Raw genomic sequence first — 24,709 nt, 5'->3', positions numbered from 1 at the left:
ATGCCTATGACAAAGAGTGCGGAAGATCCCCAGGGAGCCGTCGCCCTCAAACTGGACCTTATGTCATCTCCCAAAAGTGCCAAGAAGCTGCAGAACAAGGACTCCAGTTTCTTGAATGGGAACCCTTCAGAGTCACCAAACTTGGAGAAGACCAAGAGTATAACGTGAGTGCTGTTTTCTGCCATCCCCATTTCTGCCTTCCAGCCTGGAAGCTTGCCTTCACAAAAACTTTGAGGTGGGTGTGTCTGACCCTCAACCCATTATGCAGATGGGGAAACCAAGGATGCAAAAGTGCAGTCTGAGGCTTAATCAAGATAAGTGCTGGAAGAGGCAGGAGTGGACACTGTCAGAAAAGCCCTTAGGGGGCCAGCCCCATGGCTCACTCGGGAGAGTGTGGGGCTGGTAGCACAGAGGCCACAGGTTTGGATCCTATATAGGGATGGCTGGTATGCTCACTGGCTGAGCATGGTGCAGACAACACCATGCCGAGGATTGCCATCCCCTTACCGATCAGAAAAAAAAAAAAAAAAGAAGAAAAGAAAAAGAAAAAGAAAAGAAAGAAAGAAAAGAAAAGCTCTTAGGGATATAGTCAAGATAGGGTTAGACTCCAGTGCTGGCCCTAAGTCCATTTTCTGTTTCTGGCCAGCCCTGTTAATGTTGGGGAGAGAGGAGAATCCTTAATTCCTCAGAGGAGGTCAGCCCTCAGCTTAAAAGCACAGTGGGGGGCTGGCCAGCTAGCTGAGTTGGTTAGAGTGTGGTGCTGATAACACCAAAGTCCAGGGTTCAATCCCTGTATGAGCCAGCCACCCATAATAATAATAATAAGCACAGTGGCCTCCCTGCCTCCGTTCTGCAGTAAGCCCAGTTTATCCTTCAATTGAGAATCACAGTGATGGCACCAAAACACACAGAAGGTGGAATTTTAGTTTCTTCCACTTCCCGGGAGGCAGGGGCAGGCTTTCAAACAAGGCTTTCACAAGGCTTTCAAAACATCACCAAGAGGGAAGCCAAGCTACAGGGCTCCAGGTCCCCTTCCCCATATCTGACCCATAGCTCAACAAGACTAGCTAAAAAAGTATAGGGGTGTGGGGGGTGGAGAGGTTCTGCTGCTTTAAGAAGCAAGTTTTGACACCATTGAAAGTAGAAAGAGCACCGGGCAGAGAATCAGAAGGCCTGAGTTCAAGTGATGACTCTGCTCCTTCTCTTCTTAAGTCTCAGTTTCCTCATATGCAGAACACGGATAGACAACTGGCAGTGGGAGCTCAAGGAGGTTGCCTGTGGAAACAGAATCTGAAGGTGGCGGTGGTGGCAGGGAGGGAGAAGGCACTCTAAGGGGAAGGCGAAACCCCTCTCCACAGCCGCCCTGCAGGACAATTCAGGGATGGCACAATGACTAGCCCTGCTGCACGGTCACCAGGACTAGTCCTGGGGTGCATAGTATTAATGATTTCATGGGTGGCCTGGGAACCATCCACAGCTGAGCAAGTGTATTTCTCAATCAATCCTTAACTGACACGTGATTTGATGGCAATTTCAATTTTTTTAAAATTGAAGGAAAAACTACAGAGACTGCAAGGCTTGGAGAGAAGCTGTGTACAGGCTGGGTGAGCATGACAGCTCACCTGGGCTCCAGTTCCCACTTAGCTGCTCACCAGCTTGAGCAAGTGATGGAACTGTGCTGGTGATTTGAATGTAAAGCCCCCCAGCACAGTGGCAGTAAGTGCTGGCGGCTGTGAATACAACAGTTCAAGGTCACCAAAGGAGAGGGGGCTGGAGCCCAGGTCTCCTGACTCCCCATTCAGGGTTTTGCATAACTCACCACACTATGTTTTTAAGCTTGCTGAGTGGCCCAAAGTTAAATTCTGATTTCCTAAGTCCTTTAGTTAGAAATTTCCAAAGTGACCCATTGACCCTCTCCTAGTTGCAAAACAAGCCCATCCGTGGCGGTGGCCACAGCGTAGGGTGCAGTGCTCTGTCAGCGATATTGACACCCACGGGAGAGAGAAAGGCATGCGGAGATGCCCCACCCCCCGCTGCCCTACTCCTTCTCTTTAACCCTTGACAATTCGATAGGCAGATCCTCGAGAAACTAGAGGATTTGGGGTTTAAGATAAAGATATGGGTGTTTGGGTAGTTCTTTCAAAATGTCATGACTGCTAACATTCACAGAGGCTAAGCAAAGCTGCACACATTACCCAGGATGATACAGCTAGTTAAGTAGCGACCTTGAGTTTTAATCCCTGGTTTGTCCAAGTCCAAGAGACCAGGCTCCTGGCAGAATACTTCTGCCGCTTTTCAGAAATCTCCTAGCTGAAAGGCTCTGATAGAGAATTTCTAAGGGTTCTAAAGTTATAGAAATAAACTTAATTTGACTTAACCTCATCCACATACAGAAGTGTAGGAATAGTTTTGTTTCATAATTCATCAAAATTACACCTGATGGTTTAGACCTTGTCCTCTGGACCAACCTTCATATCTGTTTTAAAGAAAGAGTCTGTTTCTTGTTTTGGTTTTGTTTTTAGCAGGAGGGGTATGACATTCCCCAGCCTTGATGTTCCAGACTGAGGGGGAAAAAAAAAAAAAAACGCTCTCGAGCCCAATCCCCAAATGACTCTGTCCCACCAGAACCCATCAGGGGATCAAAGTCATCTGACCTATTTATTCAGAAATCACAATGATTTCTTTTTTCTGCCACCCTTTTCCCTTTTCTCTGAGTTCAATCATGTCTGTACTATAGTTTTATGAACTTGGGCAGGTCGCTGCCCTCTCTGTGAGCCCCAGTTTCCTCGGTTGTGAAATGGGTTGTCCCTTTACTCATTCTGTCTGGGTCTGTCTCCAGCAGTCAGCTCAGCAGAAGTGGTGATACAGAACCAGGACTCTGAAGCAGCTCTTGGGTTCAAATCTTGGCTACCTGGCTATCCTTGGCCAGGTTATTAAAAAATTCTTTGTGCCTCACTTCTCATCTGCAAAATAGAGACAATAATAGTACCTACTTCATAGTCTTGACAAGAGGATTAAATGAGACAATATGTGTAAAATACTTAGTATAGTGTCTTAGGAGGTATTGCAATGGCATATGTGGAGTGGTAGCTGCTAAAGCCGGGCAGTTTTGGGCCAACCAGGATAGTTTTTCAACCTACAGGAGACCCAGATGCACCAGACAAGGACATGAGGACTGAGAGATGGCCAGGAGCCCGCCCACCTATGCAACTTAACTCAGGTGTTGGCATGTTGAGAAGGAATGACTCTTGAATCTCCTTACCTCCACAAACCCACAACCTCACTTTTCCCTTCTCTCTTTAGAGGGTTCCAGACCTTGGTTCACCTGGTGAAAGGCAACATGGGCACGGGGATCCTGGGACTACCCCTGGCCATGAAGAACGCAGGCATCCTGGTAAGAGGGACCACAGCAGGTGTAGGAGGGAGGTGGGAGAAGAGGCTCCCGTGGTTTACAGTAGCCTGCCATGAGCAGTCTTTCTGGGAGGCAGCTTGGTCGAGACATGGCGTCTGGACGTCTAGTGTGGGTTTGGGTTCTGCCTCTGCTACAAACTTTAGTGGCCTCGACAAGCCATTTGTTCACTCTCTGGGCCTCAAGTTTCCTCCCTTGTAGAATTCAAGAGTTGAACTATGGCCAGTTTTCCAGTTATGCTGTATAAAGCATTAGGTCACCTTGGAGATGCCTCAGAGGCTACCAAGGGGACACACCATCAGGATTCTGGGACCACTACTCCCACCACAATACCCCATTGTAATTGCTTTATGTACTTTACCGGAATACTACTTGAGGTTGTATTTGAAAGAACAGCTGTTGCTGTTAAAAAGGGCTTGCAAACTAGTTTAGAAAGTTGTTTGAGTCCCTAATATTTGTACTACCAAATGCTTCTTTGAGATGTTCTTCATAAATCCATTCTCTTCTCTCTCCCCTTGCCCCTTGCCTCCCCCTTCCTCCAGATGGGCCCACTCAGTCTGCTGGTGATGGGCTGCATCGCCTGCCACTGTATGCACATCCTGGTCAGGTGTGCCCAGCGCTTCTGCCACAGGTGAGAAAAACAACATTCTGTGTCAGTTTCTTTGGTACATGGTTCTTAGGGACATCCCAGAAACATCCCACACATAACAAAAGTTTACTTCTTAATTTCCTCTGATAAGGCTAAGAAAAAAAAGCATTCAGGGGCAGGGAGCCAAGGTGGGGCTCTGCCAGGTGGCTCCTGAGGTGATCTCAACAGGCCATTGTGCTTATCTGGTTGGCTCATCTGTAATTGGGTATGAATAATCCATGCCTAGCTCCGCCTCAGAGAATTGTCGTGAGGATCCAATTGGATCATGGGTACGAAACTACTGTGCCCACGCAAGGTGTGCATTATTCTCTTGTTATGTAGTCACCACCTCATTTGACAGGTAAAGGAAACAAGCCACCAGGGAATTATTGCCAGGTATGAAAACCTGAACTAGAACTCAGGTCTCTGCCCGGTGTTCTTTCTACTCTCTGGCTATGTCCCGCCTTGCTATGTGTCTCCTGACTTCTGAGTATGTGATTGTAGGTTAAACTATCTCTTGTCAACTATGAATATGCTCTCTCCTGCAGGCTTAACAAGCCCTTCATGGACTATGGGGATACAGTGATGCACGGACTGGAGGCCAGCCCCAGCGCCTGGCTCCGGAACCATGCGCACTGGGGAAGGTACCTTGTGCTTGCTTTACCTACAGAGGTGTAGGAGGCAGGAGAAGATGTCGCTATCAGGGCTGCCTTCTTCCTGGAAAGGCAGTGCTTGTGGCAGTGAGAATGTCACCCTTTCCACATGGAAGGGCGTGTTGGCAACATCCCTGATCCAGCCCCCTCCTTGCATACCTCCAGTGATGGGCTGCTCATTCCTTTGCTATGAGGCTTTAATATTATTCACTCTTTATGAAGCCACATGTATCCAGTTGCTACTATGTATCAGGCCCTGGAAATACCATGGAGAATAAGACAAATGACAAGGCTTTGCCCTCACAAAACCTATAGTCCAGTGGGAAAGACAGACACTAAACAGCTTAGAACACAGTTATTTAATAACCTCCGGTATAAGTACAATGAAGGAAAGAAACACTGGTTGCTGCCAGGCAGGTAAGCACATGTGTGGGGGCTTCCTAGAATGAAACTGTTGAGATGAGTTCTGAAGGGAAGAGTCCTGAAAAATGCAGATTACTCAGAAGAAAGTGGGCAGGTGCCCAGAGGGCCTTCCAGGAAAGAGGGAGAGCAGGAGTGAAGGCCCCGGAGCAGGAAAGTGCCTGCCAGTGCATGTGAGAGTTTCAAGGTACAGAGAGACCAGGTACCTTGAGGGCACAGTCAGGAAGTGAAACTAAAGGAGCCAGGTGCACAATCAGGTTGTACATTTTAGTCCTTCTTAAAGGCAACCAGGAAGCCATTGGAGGGTGTTGTCAGGGAAGTAATCATATTTGCATTATTTAAAGATCTGTCTGGCTTCTGTGAGGAGAATAGATTGTAAGCAAGCAAGGGTAGATTTAGTTAGACTCATGAAGAGGCTGTTGACAATGTCCAGACAGGTGACAATAGAGGCTAAGGACAAGCTGGTGGCAGTGGGGACAAAGAAAATTGACTAGGTCATGCACTGGATCTGAAGATTAAGAGAAAAGGAGAGAGTCAAAGTTGACTCAGATTTCTGATGACTTCTACTTTGGACATGTTGGGCTTGAGGTACCTGAGAGACATTCGTGTGGAAATTTCAACTGGGCATATATATGCTTGAACCTAACTTCATGTAGAAGATACTGAACTGAAATCCCCAAACATGAAGCCAAGTGCAGAAGAGGTCTCTTAGGGAGAGGGTATATGGTGAGAAGAAAACAGAAAAAAGACCAATACTTTAAAAACCCTTATTGAGCTAAAGTCATTCTCCCTGAAAATCCCACCTCGTAGCTCTCTTGTAACACAAGAACAAGTCCTTTGTCCTCTGGTACTTGGGATTAAATCTGCTCCTTTGTCTGTGTTTTCAGACCTTTCCTCACCTCGTCTGCCTCCTCTTTTCTGAGCACCATCTAGATTGTCAAAGTCTCTCTTGAACTGTGATCGTCCAAACCCCTGCAGTACTTGAGGTGTGCCCCTGCCCATGTAACGAAGTCTATGTGTCATCATGGGTCTGACACTACCCTTAGCCCAAGGCCCATACTCACATATGGAAGTGATAAATTCAGCCTATGAACAGACTAGGAAGTCTATGGGATGACGACCACAATTTCCCCAGTTGTGTGATGCAAGAGGAGACTTTTGCCTGCCAGAGCCCTCAAATCCTCTACTTATTGTTGGGTGTATAAAGAAGCCTTTCCTGCTCCTTTAGGGACCTCATTCACTAATTATCTCTTCTTTACTATGGGCTCTTCCTCTCAGCATTCAAATGTGTTCATGTATCTCCATCTTAAAAATCATAAAATACATAAATAAATAAAGCTTCCTGGACCTTAAACCATCCTGTAGCCACCATCCTATCTCACATTCAATACATAGTAATTCAACAAATATCTACCAGACACTTGCAATATGCCAGGTAATGCTTTAGGTGATGGGTCTACAATGGGTCTTTCACTCCAGCTTCGTGAAAGAACAGACCACCTTCCGACTTTACTTTCTCACATCCATTCACACCTCTTTCATGGGTCACCTGGCTTTACTGTCCGTATAATTCTACTGAGTTCTTTCCACCAATGTCCTAAAAGACTTTCTTATTATACCTCCCTTACTCTAGAGAACCTCTCAGGAGCAGGAGGAACAATTGACTATTCTCTTCTTCAGACATTCTCTCCCCACTTGGCTACTATTAAACCTCTTTTCCCCTAGCTTTCCCTCCCCACTTTTGACCACTCCTTTGCATTTGTTGTAGGCTTCTTTGTTTCTATTAAATGTTGGTGTTCTCCAGGGTTTGGAACATTGCCTTCTCCTCTTGCATTCTGCACTTTCCAACACGAATCTGCCTTCTCAGGGCTTCATCCATCACCAGCAACACAACAGTTCCAGACGCTGATATAGAGTTGTCTCCTGAATGTCTCCTGTAGGAATCTCATGTTCAACAATTCAGATACTAAATACGTCAATTCTTCCCCTTCTCCCAAAACACGTTTTTCCTTCTGAGTTTCCCAGTTCGTTTTGTTGTCCAAGCCAAAAGCCTATAAATCACCTGAGATAGTTTCCTTTCCCTTTCCCCCAAGATGTAGGTGATCACCACATTCTGTAAGTTCTGGCTCCCGAATATCTCTTAAAATGCTTTAATTCTGTCATCCTGCTGGTCATGTCTGTGCCCAGCTGCTGCCATATTCACCCTCATTATTGGAAGCATCCGCACCCGGTCTCCGTCCCTCAGTCTTGCCTCTGCAGTGGACTCTCTATCCACATGGCCGCCAGAGAAATCTGCCCACTCCCTCTGCTGAGATGTTCTTTCCTCCTCCTCCTTCTTCCTCTTCTTCTTCTTTCTCTCTCTTTTTCTTCCCTTTCCCAAGAGATTCTCACTATTTATTGGTTTTTCTAAGAAGGCTTCCCATCTGCCCATAATTTGGATAAAATGACTTTTTATCTTGGCCCTTAGTGCCATATTATAATAATTTTTGTCCATCTCACTCACTAGTCTATAAACCACTAGAAGAAGAGACCATGTGTTATTTGTCTGTGTATCCTCAGTGCCTAACAGAGTGCTGGGTACATGGTAGAAAAAGTTTTATTTTATTAACGACAGCTAATAAAAACATTGTGTCTACCGTCCTACATCAATTAATGTCAATTACGAGGAATGCTGCAGAGCCAGGTATGAGGCGAGGCTCCCGACCAGGAAGAATTATACCACTTGCTGAGCTGAAAGTCTGAGGGTGGTTGAGAATCATTTTTTAAAAAGAACTATTGTTTCCTCACTTCTTACTGCCCCATTGTTGATTGTGGTAGAAGGACTGAGGGTGCTGGTACAGGGCCACCAACCCCTGGGGACAGATGGCAGAAGACCTCTTTCGTAACAAATCTGTTTTTCTCTTTCCTCCTCTCTTGTAGGCACATGGTGAGCTTCTTACTTATTATCACCCAGATGGGCTTCTGCTGTGTGTACATTGTGTTTCTGGCTGACAATTTAAAACAGGTACAATCTTCTAGAGAAGGTGGGAGGGGAAAAAATCATGGACAAGGGGACTCCTTTGCTAGTTGTTTGTTTTATAAATTGCTTCTTCTCTGTGGGTCCTAGTGTCCTCAACAATACAACAAAGAAAGTTAAACTAGAGGTTATCAAAGAACCTAGCCTCCCCTCAGTTCACATATCTACAAATTTCTGTGTGGTTGCTTTTGCTACAATACCCTTTGTCTGGTATCTTGGACCTGTCCTCAAGATTGGTCTCTAAAATCCTGACCTGGAAGGACCATTGGATTCTGTCAATCCTTCCACCTTGGAGCTTAATCATACTTAATGCTTCCAAAATTAATATGCATCTTTTTGATATCTAATCTTCTTTGGATAATCTTTATCTGCCTTTAGCTACTTAATCTATGGCTTAAGAGTTGTACCCTGGAAGTCTTTCTAATCTAACCTAGAAGTTATCTTGCAAGAATTTAAGCAAAATAATCCAGGTAATCACAGAGGTCATCCTTAATCAATAGGTTTCAAAAAGAAAACTACTCTTTAGGGCCCTTTTTCTGTGTATAACAGTAATACCAGAAATTCAGAAATGCAAAAAAGTTAGAAAGAACAAAAAATACTGTAAGCATTCAGCATTAGCTTCTATTATGTGTCATGTACAGTGCTGAGCATTTTACATGCCTTCCCTCATTTAATTCTCTCCATGACCTTATCAGAGTAGGTACTGTGGTTATTCCCATTTTGCAGATGAAAAAACTGAGGTTATAAACTCTATAATGTACATAAGATCACAGAGCCAGGGTTAAAAACCCAAGCCTCTGATACCAGAGCTCAATTTCTTAAACACTATGCCGTATTTCTTCTCCAAACAAAACAAAACAAAATAAAATTATTCTTAATCCAACCATTCATAGTTATAATTTAATTTAATATTAACTGGCTAGCATTTTGCAATGTCTTTACACTTTTTAATGTAATTTTTGGTAGTTTCATAATATTCCATCACACCGATTGACTATAATTTAATCAGTCTCCTAATGTGATTTCCCTTGTTTCCCTTGTTTTTCTACTATCATCTATTGCAGTGGCACACACGACTTTGTGCACCCCTTTATTTCCATAGTATATTTTTCTTAAAGTAAAATTACTGAGTGAAACAGTCTGATTGTTTTGGAGACTCTTAAGACACATTCCCAGATTTCTCTTCAGAAAGCAATCTGATATCTGCAGATCTGTATTTATCATCTGCATTTATTATTATCTGCATTTATTTATAATCTGCATTTATAACAAGGCAAGCTCTGTCTCAAGGAGTTTACAGTCTGAGTGGGGTGTGTTTTAAAACACAAAAAGTTAATCAATATGATATTTTGGTGACAGGTTAGGGCACCACTAACAACACCCTGAGGTCAGGGTGCTTAATTGAGAACTACATGGAGATTCATGGAACAGGAAAGGCTACTTTCAGAAGGGTGCATCTGAGCTGGGCTTGGAAGAACAGTTTGGAGGAAAAGTGTGGCAGCCAAGGTAGGGAAAGGAATGTGCTAAAACCTGGAGGCAGGAATGGATGGGACTTGCTCAGGAGAAGCAATACAATTGGCTATAGAAGAAAGAGTAGGCCATAGGAGAGGAAAAGATTTGAAGGTTGGATAGGGCCCATTTATGGAGGGCCTTGAATGCCTGGCTAACGTTCCAGGTATTTTTTCTACTGTAGTGAGGAATCAGAAAAGACAAGACTTACTGATTTATTTATGTATCCATGATATGTTGTTAAGTGAAAAGGGGATTTCAAAATAAAAGAGTGTATGCTATGGTTTCAGTCTTGCAAAAGAAAAAGGATGTATATGATACACATCATTTGTGATAGTGTACAGAAAATATATATATGAATATATTCCAGGTATTACCATAGCTATATCCATGAGTACTGAGATTATCAATGCTTTTACATTTTCTTTTTACTTAACTCTAGTTTCTAACTGTTGTGCGAAGGATTGTATTGCTTGCACAATAAAACTTTATCAGTTAAGTCCCGCTGCTTCTCAACTGTGGGTGATACCATCAGTCCACCCCGACTTTGCCGGAGGGTGTTTATACTGTGTGGGGGGGGATGAGGAGGGGGTGTTTCTTGTTTATCACAATGATTGGGGGATGCTAATATCTTTCCTTGGGTGGGGTCCAGGGTTGCTAAATGTCCTTCAATAAATGGTCCAATTCACACAAGGAAGCGTTCTCTCATTCAAAATGTCGGTATTGGTCCAAATAAGAAACAGTAAGTGTGTGGGTTAATTGAGAAACAGTAAATGATGGATTTTTTGTTTATAAGCGAAAGAAACAGGTTCTGGAGAATTCTGCAGAAAGTAAGTTTAGTGGAAAGATATTAACTAACTTAAAAAAGTGAGAGAGAGAGCTAAAAGATGACCTCAGGAAAGAACAGAAACCAGAGCAGCTGGGAGGATGTTAATAGGAGAAATAAAAGCCATCTTCTGAGGGATCCACTATCAGAATTAGTTTTTACCCTTTTCTATTTCTATCCTCATGTCACTTTGTTTGAGATTTTGATTCAGTTTCCTGGGATAGATTCTGAATGTCCTAGCTTGAGTCAAAGGCACTCCTTTAGCTCTGCCGTACGATTGTGATTTACAGTCCTCCAAGGCTGCATTCCATGGCAAGAGAGAATTCACCAAAAAAAACCAATATCAAGAAAAATGATACTGGGTTGCCATAAAGCCAACAAATAGGCACTATTAATCCAGTTATTTATTTTGTATTAAAGTTATTTGTGCAGGCTCCTTTAAGGAAGAAAGGTGCAGAGGGTTTAGAAGAAGTTGCAAATTCACGCTAATTCACTGAGAGACTTAGCATCACGAGACACTCCATCTCCTTACGGGGGAGTTTGATTATAGGCCATGCACTGGGCTAACCATGTGGTCAGAAGATTGATTGTCTCCTCCTCTTGCTTTTCCCATTCTTCTTTAGGTAGTGGAAGCCATTAATGGCACAACCAACAACTGCCATTACAATGAGACAGTGGTTCCAACTCCCACCATGGACTCACGGCTCTACATGCTCAGCTTCCTGCCCGTCCTGGTGCTGCTGGTCTTCATCCGGAACCTCCGAGTCCTGTCCATCTTCTCCATGTTTGCCAACATCAGCATGCTGGTCAGCTTGATTATCATCACCCAGTACATCGCCCAGGTTAGTGCACACCACACGCCTGACTCCTGCACTGGGCAGGGCCAACAACACACCGAGCTTTAGATACCTGGGGCCAACCCCGAGGGTGGGTGAGTTTGTTCCTCATTCTTCAGCCGAGTACCCCCCTCATTGTAGCACTATTTTCCCACAGAGATATCTCTGTGAAATCTCATTCTTCTGAATATCTCCTTGCTCATGTTGTTTCCCCAAGCACCTGTTTTTATGTCAAATTATGGCTTTAAAAAAATTATTCTTGGGCCGAGCCCATGGTGCACTCGGGAGAGTGCGGCGCTGGGAGAGCGGCAACGCTCCCACAGCGGGTTCGGATCCTATATGGGAATGGCCGGTGCACTCACTGGCTGAGTACCGGTCACAAAAAGGACAAAAAAAAAATTATTCTTTGCAAGGAAAACATCTTGACTGGTGAACTATAGACCATTCTATAAAGGCTGGCTAACAGCAAAAGGTAGATGAAAAGCAGGATCTTGTACCACAGCTAAAACTTACCAAATTACCCATTGTCTTACATCCTTTAGATTGCAATTCCAGGCATCCAAAATTACCCCTACAGAACACAAGAGGGAAAAAAATCTATTTAGTCACTGAGGTATAAATAGAGAGTCTCAAAAACCATAAGCAAATCTGTTATGATGTTAATTACAATGTCTTTGGGGTTGAGTTATAGAAATTGATTTTCTGTCAATTTCCTAATTTTCTATCCGTTCTAATTTTTCTTTTATAATGGATAATAATACTACATAGAAATTTGAACTCTAGAAGTCCCTTGTCATACCCAGTAAATTTCAGATGTTAGGCTGCAAGAGAAAAAAGTTACATTGTCCATGGAATTTAGTAAAAATAATAAATTAGTTTAAACATTTTAGAATAACTACAGATCAGTCTTATATTCCTTAGGAGATATTAATGAATTCTGTAAAATTGAATTCCGAATGAAATAGCTACCTCTGATTCATTTTTGCACTATTCCAGAGGTTATCCAATTAGAAAAATGGTTCTGTAATTATTTTCACATTCTGGGTGACAGGGTACATAGAATATTTACTCCACACACTCTCCTCCCCTTCGATTTAGAAGAAAAGGGGAGATTCATATTTAAGTAATTTCTTTGGACTCTCTGGAATATTATTATAACTATAGTCACAGTAATTTCCAACACCCGTGCCACTGTCCATTCAAAGGTGTTCTTGAGTGCTTTAGGTCAACACTAATCTGTGGTGTTAAGATTTTCTTTCGTAGGGTTCTGATAAACCAAACTCCCTACATAAGCTACTGATCCTTCAGTACTTTGACAATATCTCTATGATTCTATCCTCTGGCTCTTTGGTATTGTGCAGTATTAAAATAAACTTTGAGGAGAGAATCAAGATGGCAGAATAGATGGTCCCCAGCGTCACCCTCTCCCACAATTGACCAATTTACACCTATTAAAAAGCAATGACTGCCAAGCTGGGGCCGCTAGAGCTCAGGGGAAGAGGAGGAGAGACCTGCAGCGTTCATGAAGGCCAAAGCCATGATGAGAGAAAGGAAGGATTGCTCCAACCATTTCGAGCCCCGGCTGTTTCGAGCCCCAGCTGCTTCAAGGCTGGCTCTGGTGAGTGCACGGAGCAGGAGCTGACAAAATCTGCAGCTGTGCCCTTCATATGAAGTTGATTGGAGGCTGCAGAGAGAAGAGGGCCTTGGTGGACCCCAGGCCAGCAAGACCACTAATAGGGTTCCCATGGACCCACATAGGAGCGAGTGACCACAGACAACTGAAAAAAAGAGCCATTCAAAGGCCAGCGAGTCATCGTAAGGGATCAGTGCATGGCCCACCCTAGGAGAAATGTTTGGAGTATGGGTGGTGAGGGAGACAGGCCCACTGGGGAAACATTGGGGCACAGCATGGACAGCTGATCTGCCCTTCAATCAGCACAGGCCCACTCAGTGGAGACTAGTCAGGAATACAGAACTGCAGCGGGTGCAGTTTGCTAAAAAGACTCAGGCCTAGACCAGAGTTTCCACACAACCCAGGTGTGCCAGACTTCACAAGACCAGGAAGTACTTAAAAGGTCAATGATTAAAACCTGAGCTGCACAAAAAGCCTCTCCAGGGAATCAGCAGCAAAGCAGCAATTTAGCTCAACCACAGGGCCCAAGTGCTGGTCCCCACAGGAAGTTCTCCCACTTTATAAGTGAGCAAAGGACAACAAACGGGTTCCAATGCAGACTTTAAGTGGTGGGGGTAGCTAATAATCCAACACAGAACTGGAAGAAAACACGAAATACCCACAGATCAGAGACAAAATTCTGATATTAACCAGTAAAGGTCTAACACCACCAAAGAACACCTATAAAACCTAGAAGGGCCATGAGTGAAGGGAGCCCAAGGACCTCAGCAACACCCCCCCATGTCTGCCTCCAGCCCAGCGATGACTGAGCTGCCGCCAGAAGCCCCAGGCTCCTGAGCCAGGGTGGGTGGGTACAAGGACCTCAGCAACACCCTCCCATGACTGTCTCCAGCCCAGCGATGACTGAGCTGCCGCCAGAAGCCCCAGGCTCCTGAGCCAGGGTGGGTGTGTACAAGGGCCTCAGCACCCCCCTACCCCACCCACATCCACATCCAGCCCAGCAACAACCAAGCCATCACAGAACCGCCCCCCTCCCCGCTCTTGAGCAGTGTGGGGGGTGTCAAGGGCCTCAGCCACGTCCCCCCAGCATCCACATCCAGTCCAGTGACAACCAAACTACCACCGGGAATGCCTCAGGCTCCCAAACTGGAGTGGGGGGAGCTTGTGAGCCTCAGCCAAGCCCTGCTGCCCTCTGCAATCAGGCCAGTGAAGAAGCTGGCCATGGTCCAGCCCCATCCCCCACCTGCCCCGTCCCCCTGCTCCATAGCCACATCTTTGAATATAAAAATAATAATAATAAATAAATTTTTTAAAAATTCAACTTTGATCATTGCCTACTTCTCTTGAAGTTTTCTGAATTCCCTGACTTGCAACTTTTTAAAATTCAAATCACCTCTCAGAGTACTCTTCTCTTAAAGGAGCTCAAATGTGCTTTGAGAGTGACTGTCTCATTGTATTCTCTCTCCTATAGGGAATTCCAGACCCCAGCAAGTTGCCACTGGTAGCAAGCTGGAAGACCTACCCTCTCTTCTTTGGAACAGCCATTTTTTCATTTGAAAGCATTGGTGTGGTAAGGTTTGAATCGGGGTGGCCTTTCCCTGGTACTGTGATAGACCTTCTGAAAAGGAGCCGTGAGCTCTGGCTTTCTGTGTCCTCTTGGCCGTTGTGTTGGGCCTGCTAGAAGATGCACATGGGAGAAAGTAACCTCTGGCCTCAGCTGGGTCAGTTGTCACCAGCAGGAGGAAAGTAGATTACAACAGAGAGGCACTCGGGGTACAGTTTTATTTTTGTTCTAATGTGTCTATTAAACATTTATCCTCCTATCAACACAAATTTTCTAATCTTCTAGAATCAAGAATAGAGGTAATGTAAAATTTAAATTAAGGATTTGATTAAACGTAAAGGATTTTTAAACTGGAAAGTACTGTATATTTATGGTGGATTATTATAATTCTTACTTCCACACTTGAGGAAGGGTAGTGCTGTTTACATATATATATATATATATATGTGTGTGTGTGTGTGTGTGTGTGTGTGTATTTTTTTAATTTACTTTTAATTTACATACAGTAAAGCTCACTTTTTTTTTTTTGCTGTACATTCCTGTAAGTTTTGAAAAATGCATAGTTTTGAGAGATGCATCACAATCAGTCAAGATACAGAACAACTTTTCCCCCACCACTAACCCCTGGCAACCACCTTCTTTTTATCTGTCTCTATTGTTTTATCTTTTTCCAGAATGTCATATAAGGGGGATCATACAGTATGAAACCTTTTGAGACTGGCTTCTTTCTCTTAGCCTAGTGCATTGAACATTCATCCACGTTGTTGCATGTATCAATAGCTCATTGCTTTCTGCTGCAGAGCATCCAATGTACAGGCAATACCAGTTTATCAACTCACTTGTTGAAGAACATTTGAGTTGTTTCCAGTTTGGGGCAATTATGAATAACGCTATTATAAGCATTTGTGTACAGGTTTTTGTGTGAATGTAAGTTTTTATTTCTCCAGGAATAAATTTGCTAGGTCACATATTAATGTATTTTTAGCTTTATAAGAAATTGCCAGTTTTCATAAAGGCTGGACCATTTTGCATTCCCACCAGAATGCATGTGTATTTCAGTTGTTCTGCATCTTTGCTAGCACTCATATGTACTGTCAGTATATTTTATTTCACCATTCTAATAAGTGTATAGTAGTATTTGATTGTGATTTAATTTTCATTTTACTAATGTCCAGTGATTTTGAGCATCTTTTCTTGTGCTTATTTGGCATCTATATATCCTCTTTGGTAAAGTGTCTGTTCAAATCTTTTGCAAAAAATTTTTTAACTGAGTTGTTTTCTTACTGCTGAGTTTCATTTTCTTTGTGTATTCCAAATGAAAAATTTTTATTGGATCTGTAGTTGCCAAATATTTTCTCCAGTCTGTAGCTTTGTGTCTTTTACAGAGCAAAAGTTTTTAAGTTTGGTAAAGTCAAATTTATCAAAATTTTTCTTTTATGGTGTTGTACATGATACTTCATAAAGTTTGTGGAACAATTGAATTAAAAGATAGTACAAATTCTTCCACATGCTTTTTGAAGACCCCTCATATCTAAAAACACCTTGCCTCACCCAAGTTCACAAAGATTTTCTTCATATTTTCTTCTAAATATTCTAGAGTTTTCATAGTACATTTAGATCTATGGTCCCTTCTGAGTTAATTTTTGCTTAAGATGTTTATAGGTAAAAGTTCATTTTTTTAAGTAGGATGCTCTTGCTCCAGCATCATTTGTTGAAAAGACTGTCCATCCTCCATTAATTGCCTTTGCATCTTTGCATAAAGTTAATTGGTCTGTGTGTATGGGTCAATTTCTGGACTTCCTATACTGATTCATTGATCAATGTGTCTATCCTTTCACCAATACCAAGCTGTCTTACAAACAAAAGCTTTATCTTAGAATTATGTAGCATGAGTGCTCCAATTTTCTTTGGGTTAGTATTTGTGCGATGTATTGTTTTTTCATCCTTTCAAATTATTTATTGAGATAAAATTTACCATTTTTTAATTGAAACATAATTAATTATACATATTTGTAGGGTAAAGAGTTGAATATCAATATCTATGTACAATATGTGATGATCAAATCAGGATAATTAATATATTCATTGTTACAAAAGGTAATCATTCTTTATGACCCTTTACCAATTTCTTGCTAACCCCCTCCCCTAAAATTTACCATTTTAAAGTAAGCAATTTAGTGGCTTTTAGTACATTTATAATATTGCACAATCATCACCACTATCTAATTCCAGAACATTTTCATTACCCCAAAAAGAGACCCTATACCCATTAACAGTCACTCTTCATTCCCACTGCTCCTAGCCCCTGGCAACCACTAACCTACTTTTTGTCTATGAATTTGCCTGTTCTGGACATTTCTGAGTTCTTTCACTTGGTAGTGTTTTCAAGGGCATCCATGTAAGTATCACTATCAGTACTTAAGGCATTTATATGGCTTAATAATATTCCATTATATGGATATACAACATTTTGTTTATCCAACTGTTAATGGACATTTGGCTTGTTTCCACTTTTTAGCTATTGTAAATACTACTACTATAAAAATTGTATGTACAAATTTTTGTTTGAATACTTGTTTTCAGTTCTTTGGGGTATATACCTAGGAGTGAGATTGCTGGGTCATATGGTGATTCTGCTTACATTTTGAAGAACTATCAAACTCTTTTCCACCGTGGCTGCACCATTTGCATTCCTACCAATAGTGCATAAGGGTCCCAGTTTCTCCGTATCCTTGTTTACACTTTTTACTTTCCACTTTTTTGTTGTTGTTGTTGTCTGGTTTCAGGTATTTGCTTGTTTTTTTTATGACCATTCTACTGGGTGTCAAGTAATATCTCACAGTTTTGATCTCCATTTTCCTAATGACTAATGACATTGAACGTCTTTTCATGTGCTTGTTGGCCATTTGTATATCTTTTTTGGAGATATGGCTATTCAACTCCTTTGTCCATTTTTAACTGGGTGGTTTGGCCTTTTTGTTGTTGAGTTGTAAATGTTCTTTTTATATTCTGGATACTACATTCTTATCAGATAAATGATTTACAAATATTTTCTTACCTTCCTTTAGTCATCTTCTCACTTTCCTGATAGTGTCCTTTTATGCACAAAGCCCACCTTTCCAATTTTTCTTCTCAGATAAAAGGATTTTGTTTCAGATCTTTAAGTGCTTAGGCGGCCACCACAGTTACTGATATACTAGAGTGCTGCTTTGTGACTGGGACTTGCCTTGGGGGCATGGCCTAGAGAAAAAACAAACAAACAAGCAAAAACCCACAAAAATAGAGATTTTCTTTATACTCTCTGTCCTACAGTGACCTATTCTAGACCCTCTGGCCGAAAAGAGAAGGTTCTCTCGGAGTTTTTTCTGTCTGCATCCACTGCATAGTTCTAGAATTTGGGTTTCACTTGAGTTTAAACTGGGAGATATGGAGGGGGAAAAAATCTGGAAATTTATTGCCAAAACAGTCATTTTTTCTGGTTTTGATTTCTCTCCCCAATCTACCTGTTATTATCTACTTTTCGGAATCCATGCATAGTTGCTTTATGTATTCTGTACAGAAATTTTAGTTGTAATTAGTGAGCAAGATATGGTGGGGTCTGCTTACTTACCTAGATAGAACTGGAAGCACTTTGTTTTTGGAATCAGGACAGTCATGGCAAAAAGCAGAGTGCAGTGGTTGAGCAAATGACTTTAGAAACAGAATGTGCTGGAATCTTGCTTGGGACATGGCTACTCTCTGGTCCCTAATTTTCCAACTATAAAATGATGCTACAATTTGTTCAATAAGTATTTATTGAATGTCTGCTATGTGCTACTGATTATCAGTATTGGAGGTGAAATTATCTTAAGAAATCTAGCCCAGTCTCCAATTTTACAGAAGAGGAACCTAAGCCCCTCAGAGGGAAAGGGACTTGGGCTAAGTCACCAGCTAGAAAACACACAGTCCTGAAACCCAGTGCATCTGATTCCCAGTTTAGAGACCTTTTCTCTTTGATTAATTGAGAGAGCTCAGGTTGGATTGTCTGGTGTCCACGTAATACCCGACATTTTCCTGAGGGCCTGTTGAATGAAAGAAGAATGTTTTGCCTAAAGGCATTTGTATTCAATCTTCTAGAAGAAGGTGTGTCCAAAAAAAAAAAAATGCATCTGGTGGACAGATCTGCCTGCCCTAGAGTGTTGAGACCTTTGGTCTGGATGACCTGAGAGGACCTTCCGGCTCTGAATAGTGCAGGGCTCATCTTTTGACTCCAAGTCTTCCTTTTTTTTCTTTCTCCCTTCACCCTTTTCCCCCCCTTTTTTCCCTTTTTCTTCACCCCATTTTTTCCCTTTTTTCTTTTTCTTTTTTTCTTTAATTGTGGTAAAATATATCTAACACAAATTTTACCATCTTAAACCATTTTTAAGTGTACAGTTCAATGATATTAAATACATTCACATTGTTGTGCAAGCATCACCACCGTCCATCTCCAGACATCTTTCTGTCTTGCAAAACTGAAACTCGGTACTCATTCCCTCCTCCCCCAGCCTGACAACCACCATTCTAGTTTCTGTCTCTATGAACCTGACTACTCCACTTACCTTATATAAGTAGAATCATATGGTGTTTGATGATTGGCTTATTTCACTTAGCATAATGTCCTCAAGGTTTATTATGTGTCAACATTTCCTTCTTAATTAAGGCTGAACAATTTTCCATTGCATGGATATACCACATTTTGTTTATCCATTTTCTGTTAATGGACACTTGCTTGGCTTCCACCTTTTGGCTATTGTGCATAATACTGCAGTGAACATGAGTGTACAAATATCTCTTTGAGTCCCTGCTTCCAATTCTTTTGAGCGTATACCCAGAAGTGGCAAGCCTTTCTTCTTTATGTCCACGTTTATCTTTCTCCATCCCTCTCCTTACACTGTGACATTTCTGTAGGTTCTGCCCCTGGAAAATAAGATGAAGGATGCCCGCCGCTTCCCAGCCATCCTGTCTTTGGGAATGTCCATCATCATCGCCCTGTACATCAGCATCGGGACTCTGGGCTACCTGCAGTTTGGAGATGACATCAAGGCCAGCATAACCCTTAACCTGCCCAACTGCTGGTACCATTATGGGCTCTCAGGTTTTGGGGACTCAGGGATGGGTGGAAATATGTAGGGCACTTCTTCATCCCTTCTATAGCTGGGAAGCAAGGTCTAGAGAGCTTCCCACAGGGAAAAGCAAAGTTGTCGTTAGAAGACTCGCCTCCAGATTTTCTGTGCAGGGAGATCCTCTTTCAACAACGGCCTCCCAAGTTGAGTTAGGCCTTGATGTCTTAGTGTGAAGGAGGACATGATTAAGAAGAGAAGACAGAAATGAGAGTCCTTGGTCACCTAAGGAGAGAAGGGAGGGGCACAGGGACATGTCAGGAGGCAGAGAGCAGTCGGTGGGTGGCAGCACTTCCAATTACATTCATTAAGGCTCATGACCAAGTCTTGCTTGCCACAGCCAGTGGTGCACATCCCAAGTCAGAGTAGCTAGGATGAAAAAGTATAAAACAAAAATTAATTTGGGAAGACCATTGGAATCTATGAAAATTTAATGTTCTGATATGCTCAATTCATGTAACAGTTAGCTGCCACAGACTTACTTCAACAGTGCCATATTTAAATATACACATGAACTCACATTGTGTCATGCAGCGTTTTCTCTCCTATCAGGGCACATCATTAATTGCAGGATTCCTCTGTCTTTTTAAGTGGACAGTCACTTGGAGGCTTAATTTGCCTAAATGGGGCTCTTTTCCCAAGATGATAAATGCATGTACTGCATACCAGTTATATGCAGATGCAGTCTAGACACATGGGGGTGTGGACAGTGCTGATGTGAGTAGACTATGATCTTGGAGCTTCACTACCTTCACCAGCTCATGATCCAAGTGGGAGTGGGGGAGGGATAGATAGTGTACATACACAAACTACAACACAGACCAGAGGAAGAAGCCCTCCAGAGTAGCAAACAGGCCTTGGGGACTTCCAACGTAGAAAAGCACACCAGAATGGGACAACAAGGACAAGATAACAACTCTGTCCAAACAAGGACAACTCTGGTACTTCTGGGTCCAAGTCCCAGTTGTACCACCTACTAGTTCGTGGTCATGGGTGGTTTACTTAATCTCTCTGAGCCTCAGTTTTCTCACCCATAAAACAGAGCTGTTGTGAGATTAAGTTGGGCCTTGTCTAAAAGCATCTGGCATGTGGTATGTGCTCAGAAGAGGGAAATTTCAAAAAATCGGTGGCGTTAGGAGATAGAAATGAAGTAAAGAGGGTGTTCCAGGTAGCAGGACTGGTGTAAGAAACACAGAAATGTGGAAGTTAGCCTTTCTAAGAAATGGCCTAACTACACACACACACACACACACACACACCTTTATTAAACATGTGGTAGATGCATCTACCACATTAGTGGGCTAAAGGAAAATAGTAATATCTCAATAGGTCAAATAAAACTTTTATAGATTCAACATCCCTTGAAGCCTCACATTACTCTGCCTCTAGCTCAAGGCCTGCAGTAACACTGTCTCTCCTCTTACTTCCCCACCCCCCCCCCTACCTCCACACAACCCTATTTATAAACTCTCTCTTCCTCCAAGGGTTCAGGATTCTGCAGTTCTCTCAACCAACTAGAGGCATTTGTTGAGAGCCTGTTATGTGCCAAGAGCTTTGTGGGATCCAGAGAATGCCTAAGGACTGACAAAGATCACAAAGGACTGGAGTCTTTTAGGTCCAAGGCTTTTGGTCTTAACCACTTACAGTCTGTGTCTCCCTGGGCAAGGTATCTGGCCTGAGCCTCTCTTTCCTAACATCTAAAATCGAGTATCAAGCGATAGTGGTTTGTGGAGGTGCTATATATACCCATGCTAAAGATCCTTTTTATTTCATTTAGACATGACCCTTCCAACTGTTTCCATTGAAACTATATGCTTCACTCTATTTTCACTGCATGCTCTAGTGTGACTCCCTCTTGACTCTTAGAAGGTCCCTCTCCATCACTTATAGCCAGGGGAACAGCAGCCCAAGAGATTGTCCCAGGGTCAGAGGTTGATGTTCTGAGGTTACGGGTGTCAGAGCACAGTGGCCTTGGAGAGAGTCACTCTAGTTTGTCTTTCAGGTTGTATCAGTCGGTCAATCTCCTCTACATCCTTGGTGTCCTATGCACCTACTCCCTGCAGTTCTATGTCCCTGCAGAAATCATTGTCCCCTTCGCCCTCTCCAATGTGTCAAAGCGCTGGGAACTGCCTCTGGACCTGTCCATCCGCCTCGCCATGGTCTGCCTGACATGTGAGTAGAGAGCAGAACACAGTGTTCCTGGTGATCTTTTCCTGAGAGCTGTCAGGAATCAGCTAGATTGTAGAGGAGAGTTGTGACTCCAGCATTTACCGAGCACTTACTGTATTTCAGGAGATTTCTAAAGCTTTACAAGTACTGACTCATTTAAGCCTCAGCAACAGCCCCATTCTTACATGTACCTAATTAGGCAGATTTTTTGGTGTCTGGCCTATGGGAGTGACACAGTTTATCGAACAGCAATCATAAAAACTGACAATTATTGAACACGTACTGTGTGCTAAACTCTTTCCAGTCCACATTTTGTAGGATTTACACGAGAACTCTCATGAGGTAGGACTTCCTTACAAAAGAGGAAACTGAGGCAGGGAGTGATAAATAATCGACCAGCAAGTGTCAGAGGTGGGATTTGAGCCCAAGTCATCCAAGTCCATAGCCAGTGCCCTTCACCTCCAGGACAGACAATGACAATAGGCAGCCACTGAGTCTAATCTGCCAACAGGTGTTGTTTGACCCTCACAGTGTTATATAAATTTGAGGCAACATTAAACATGTGAGAAAAATAAAATGATTTGGCAAGCTAAGTTCACATTCCCTATCGCCAACTATCAGCTGGAGCTCCTGGCCCCCTAGATGGTCCTGAACTTCTTGTTGGCTGAGGCCAACCCCACTCACCCCCTTGTAGCCCTCCCCCATGCCCCTGTCCCCATGATCTGGAGTGCCCCTTTCCACCAGTATCTTGCCAGAAGCCAAGAATGATAGACATTCCTCCATTGGTGTGAGGTGGCCCACCTGTCCCTAAGGCTCCTTTTGATTGTGATTGCAGAAGTTTATTCTTTCTTAAGGCTAAGTAGTATTCTATTGTGTGTATTTACCACACTTTGTTTATCCATTCATCCATCAATGGACACTCAGGAGATTATTGATTCTCACAGTACCAGACCAGCTCATAGTATTTATTAGACACTGATTTTCTTCATTTGAGGTGATTCATTCTCAGTTTGCCTTAGGAGGCAGGGATCCTACCACTCAGAAACTGAGAGAGTCCAGAGTCAAGGAATTTGCCCCAAACTATGAAGATACCAATCCCTTAAACTTAAAACTACAGCTTCTTCATACATTTCCTCAATTAGAATTATGAGTAAGTAAATTAAAGTAATAGTAAAGATAACTTTTCTGAGTGCTTTACATGAATTAACTCATTTCAACTTTAACACGATATGCGGCATGAACTGTAATACTTAAAAGTGGAGGTAGCATCTATCCCCATTTTGCAGATGAGCAAACAAGGTGGAAAGGAGGTAGAGACTTGGCCAAGGTCACACAAAGGCCATGCTCATGCCTTCCAGACCCATTTCTCTTTGTTTCATCACACTCCTCCTCCAAAGGATGCCTGGTCAAGCCTTCTGGGATTTCAGGGACATTTTTCACCAAGTATAAAAAATGCAAAACCTCAGGCCTGTAAAACATCCTGCTGAAAAATATAATATCAAAACCTTTAACTTTTAGTGTTTCTTTATTAGATATTTTCTGATAGGTATGTAAAACCTAGAGAGAAGACATTTCTTTAAAGACACACTGTAGATGTTGTCCCAACTGAAGACCCCTTTGTATTATAAATGATCTCACATTCTAATTGTCTGCAAGTGAGAGGTTCTTGTACTCATGTTAATTATTTATTAAAATGTTAGCTCTACAGAGACAGGGTTTTTAAGAATTTTTGTCTGTTTTACACATTGATATATTCCAAACAGCTTGAACAGTTCCCAGCACTGTTATTTAGTTTATGAAGTAAGAGCTTAAGTGTTGTTGAATATGTGGGAGTCCAAAATGCACCTCAGTAACATAGATTATGTTAAGCTAAAAACATTTGAACAAACAGCAGCTGCAGAAAAAAGCTTTATCTAAACTTCTTTTACTGACTTACGCAGGGTCTCCTGAAAAATATGGTTACCATAAATTCCCTCTCTGAGGGGTTTACAGCCAGAACAAAAACTAACCATTATAATGGGAATGACTAATTACTTGAACAAACTTTATCTGAAACTGTCATACCCTCCATTTTTTCTTCCATAGAAGCCCTTCGTCCCCCTCCCTTTCCTCTTGTTAAGTTGGTATAAAACCCCTTATCTTTGGCTGTCCTAGAAGCCAATTCATCTGAAGGCTCTGGAGCTCATAAGTAAACTTTGTCTTTTCTCCTGTTCATCTGCCTACTGTCAGTTCAATTCTCAGGCCCCCAACCACTGAACCTAAGTTAGCAGAGGAAATGCTTTTCCTCCCAACAACACAAATGTATATACAAGAGTATTACAAAAAGTTCACGGAAAAATAGACTTAAAAGAAAATATGAATCTTTTAATGGACTTTTTGAAATACCTTCATATTTGAAAAATGATAAGAAGGAGACGTCAATTTTTAATGTATAACATCTAGGGAGTGTGACTTAGGGGTACTAGAAGACTTTCAACTCTTACTTTACATAACTGAATTTCTGAGAAACAACTGGCTTATTTTTTAAGAAGAGGATTTTTAAAACAAACTCTTAAAGCTTAGTTACGTCTGGGATTCTCCATCTGTTCCCTATCCTTTCTCATAGGCATCTTGGCCATCCTCATCCCCCGCCTGGACCTGGTCCTCTCCCTGGTGGGCTCCATGAGCGGCAGCTCCCTGGCTCTCATCATCCCACCCCTCCTGGAGATCACCACCTACTACTCGGAGGGCATGAGCCCCCTCACCATCACCAAGGACGCCCTGATCAGCATCCTGGGCTTCGTGGGCTTTGTGGCAGGGACCTATGTGGCCCTCGACGACCTGATGAAGTCGGGAGATGCTCTCAGCTTTTCCAACTCCACCACTTTTATTCAGTGAGAATGGAACCGCTCCTAACCCACCAGCA

At 42.6% G+C, this 24,709-nt stretch overlaps 1 protein-coding gene across 1 annotated transcript; it reads left to right on the top strand.

The window, feature by feature from the left end:
• On the top strand, window positions 1-24,681 carry SLC36A2 (solute carrier family 36 member 2). The gene is made up of 10 exons (XM_063086490.1): window positions 1-164; window positions 3,304-3,394; window positions 3,952-4,040; window positions 4,586-4,681; window positions 8,030-8,114; window positions 11,085-11,303; window positions 14,402-14,500; window positions 19,424-19,590; window positions 21,638-21,807; window positions 24,410-24,681. Exons 1-10 carry the CDS (start codon window positions 1-3, stop codon window positions 24,679-24,681), a joined length of 1,452 nt encoding a protein of 483 aa, XP_062942560.1.
• The last annotated feature ends 28 nt before the right edge of the window (window positions 24,682-24,709 follow it).

The sequence above is a fragment of the Cynocephalus volans genome, chromosome 2, assembly GCF_027409185.1.
Source record: "Cynocephalus volans isolate mCynVol1 chromosome 2, mCynVol1.pri, whole genome shotgun sequence".
Taxonomy (NCBI): Eukaryota; Metazoa; Chordata; class Mammalia; order Dermoptera; family Cynocephalidae; genus Cynocephalus; species Cynocephalus volans.
The sequence above is the reverse complement of the archived record's forward strand: the minus strand, read 5'-3'. Positions and strand labels throughout refer to the sequence as shown.

What these genes read in the sequence shown, in the direction of transcription:
- SLC36A2 (XM_063086490.1), top strand. Translation starts at nt 1, where the DNA reads ATGCCTATGACAAAGAGTGCGGAAGATCCCCAGGGAGCCGTCGCCCTC. An exon ending in GAGAAGACCAAGAGTATAAC is followed by an intron (nt 165 to 3,303) that starts GTGAGTGCTGTT and finishes TTCTCTCTTTAG; the next exon opens with AGGGTTCCAGACCTTGGTTC. An exon ending in CTTAACCTGCCCAACTGCTG is followed by an intron (nt 19,591 to 21,637) that starts GTACCATTATGG and finishes TTTGTCTTTCAG; the next exon opens with GTTGTATCAGTCGGTCAATC.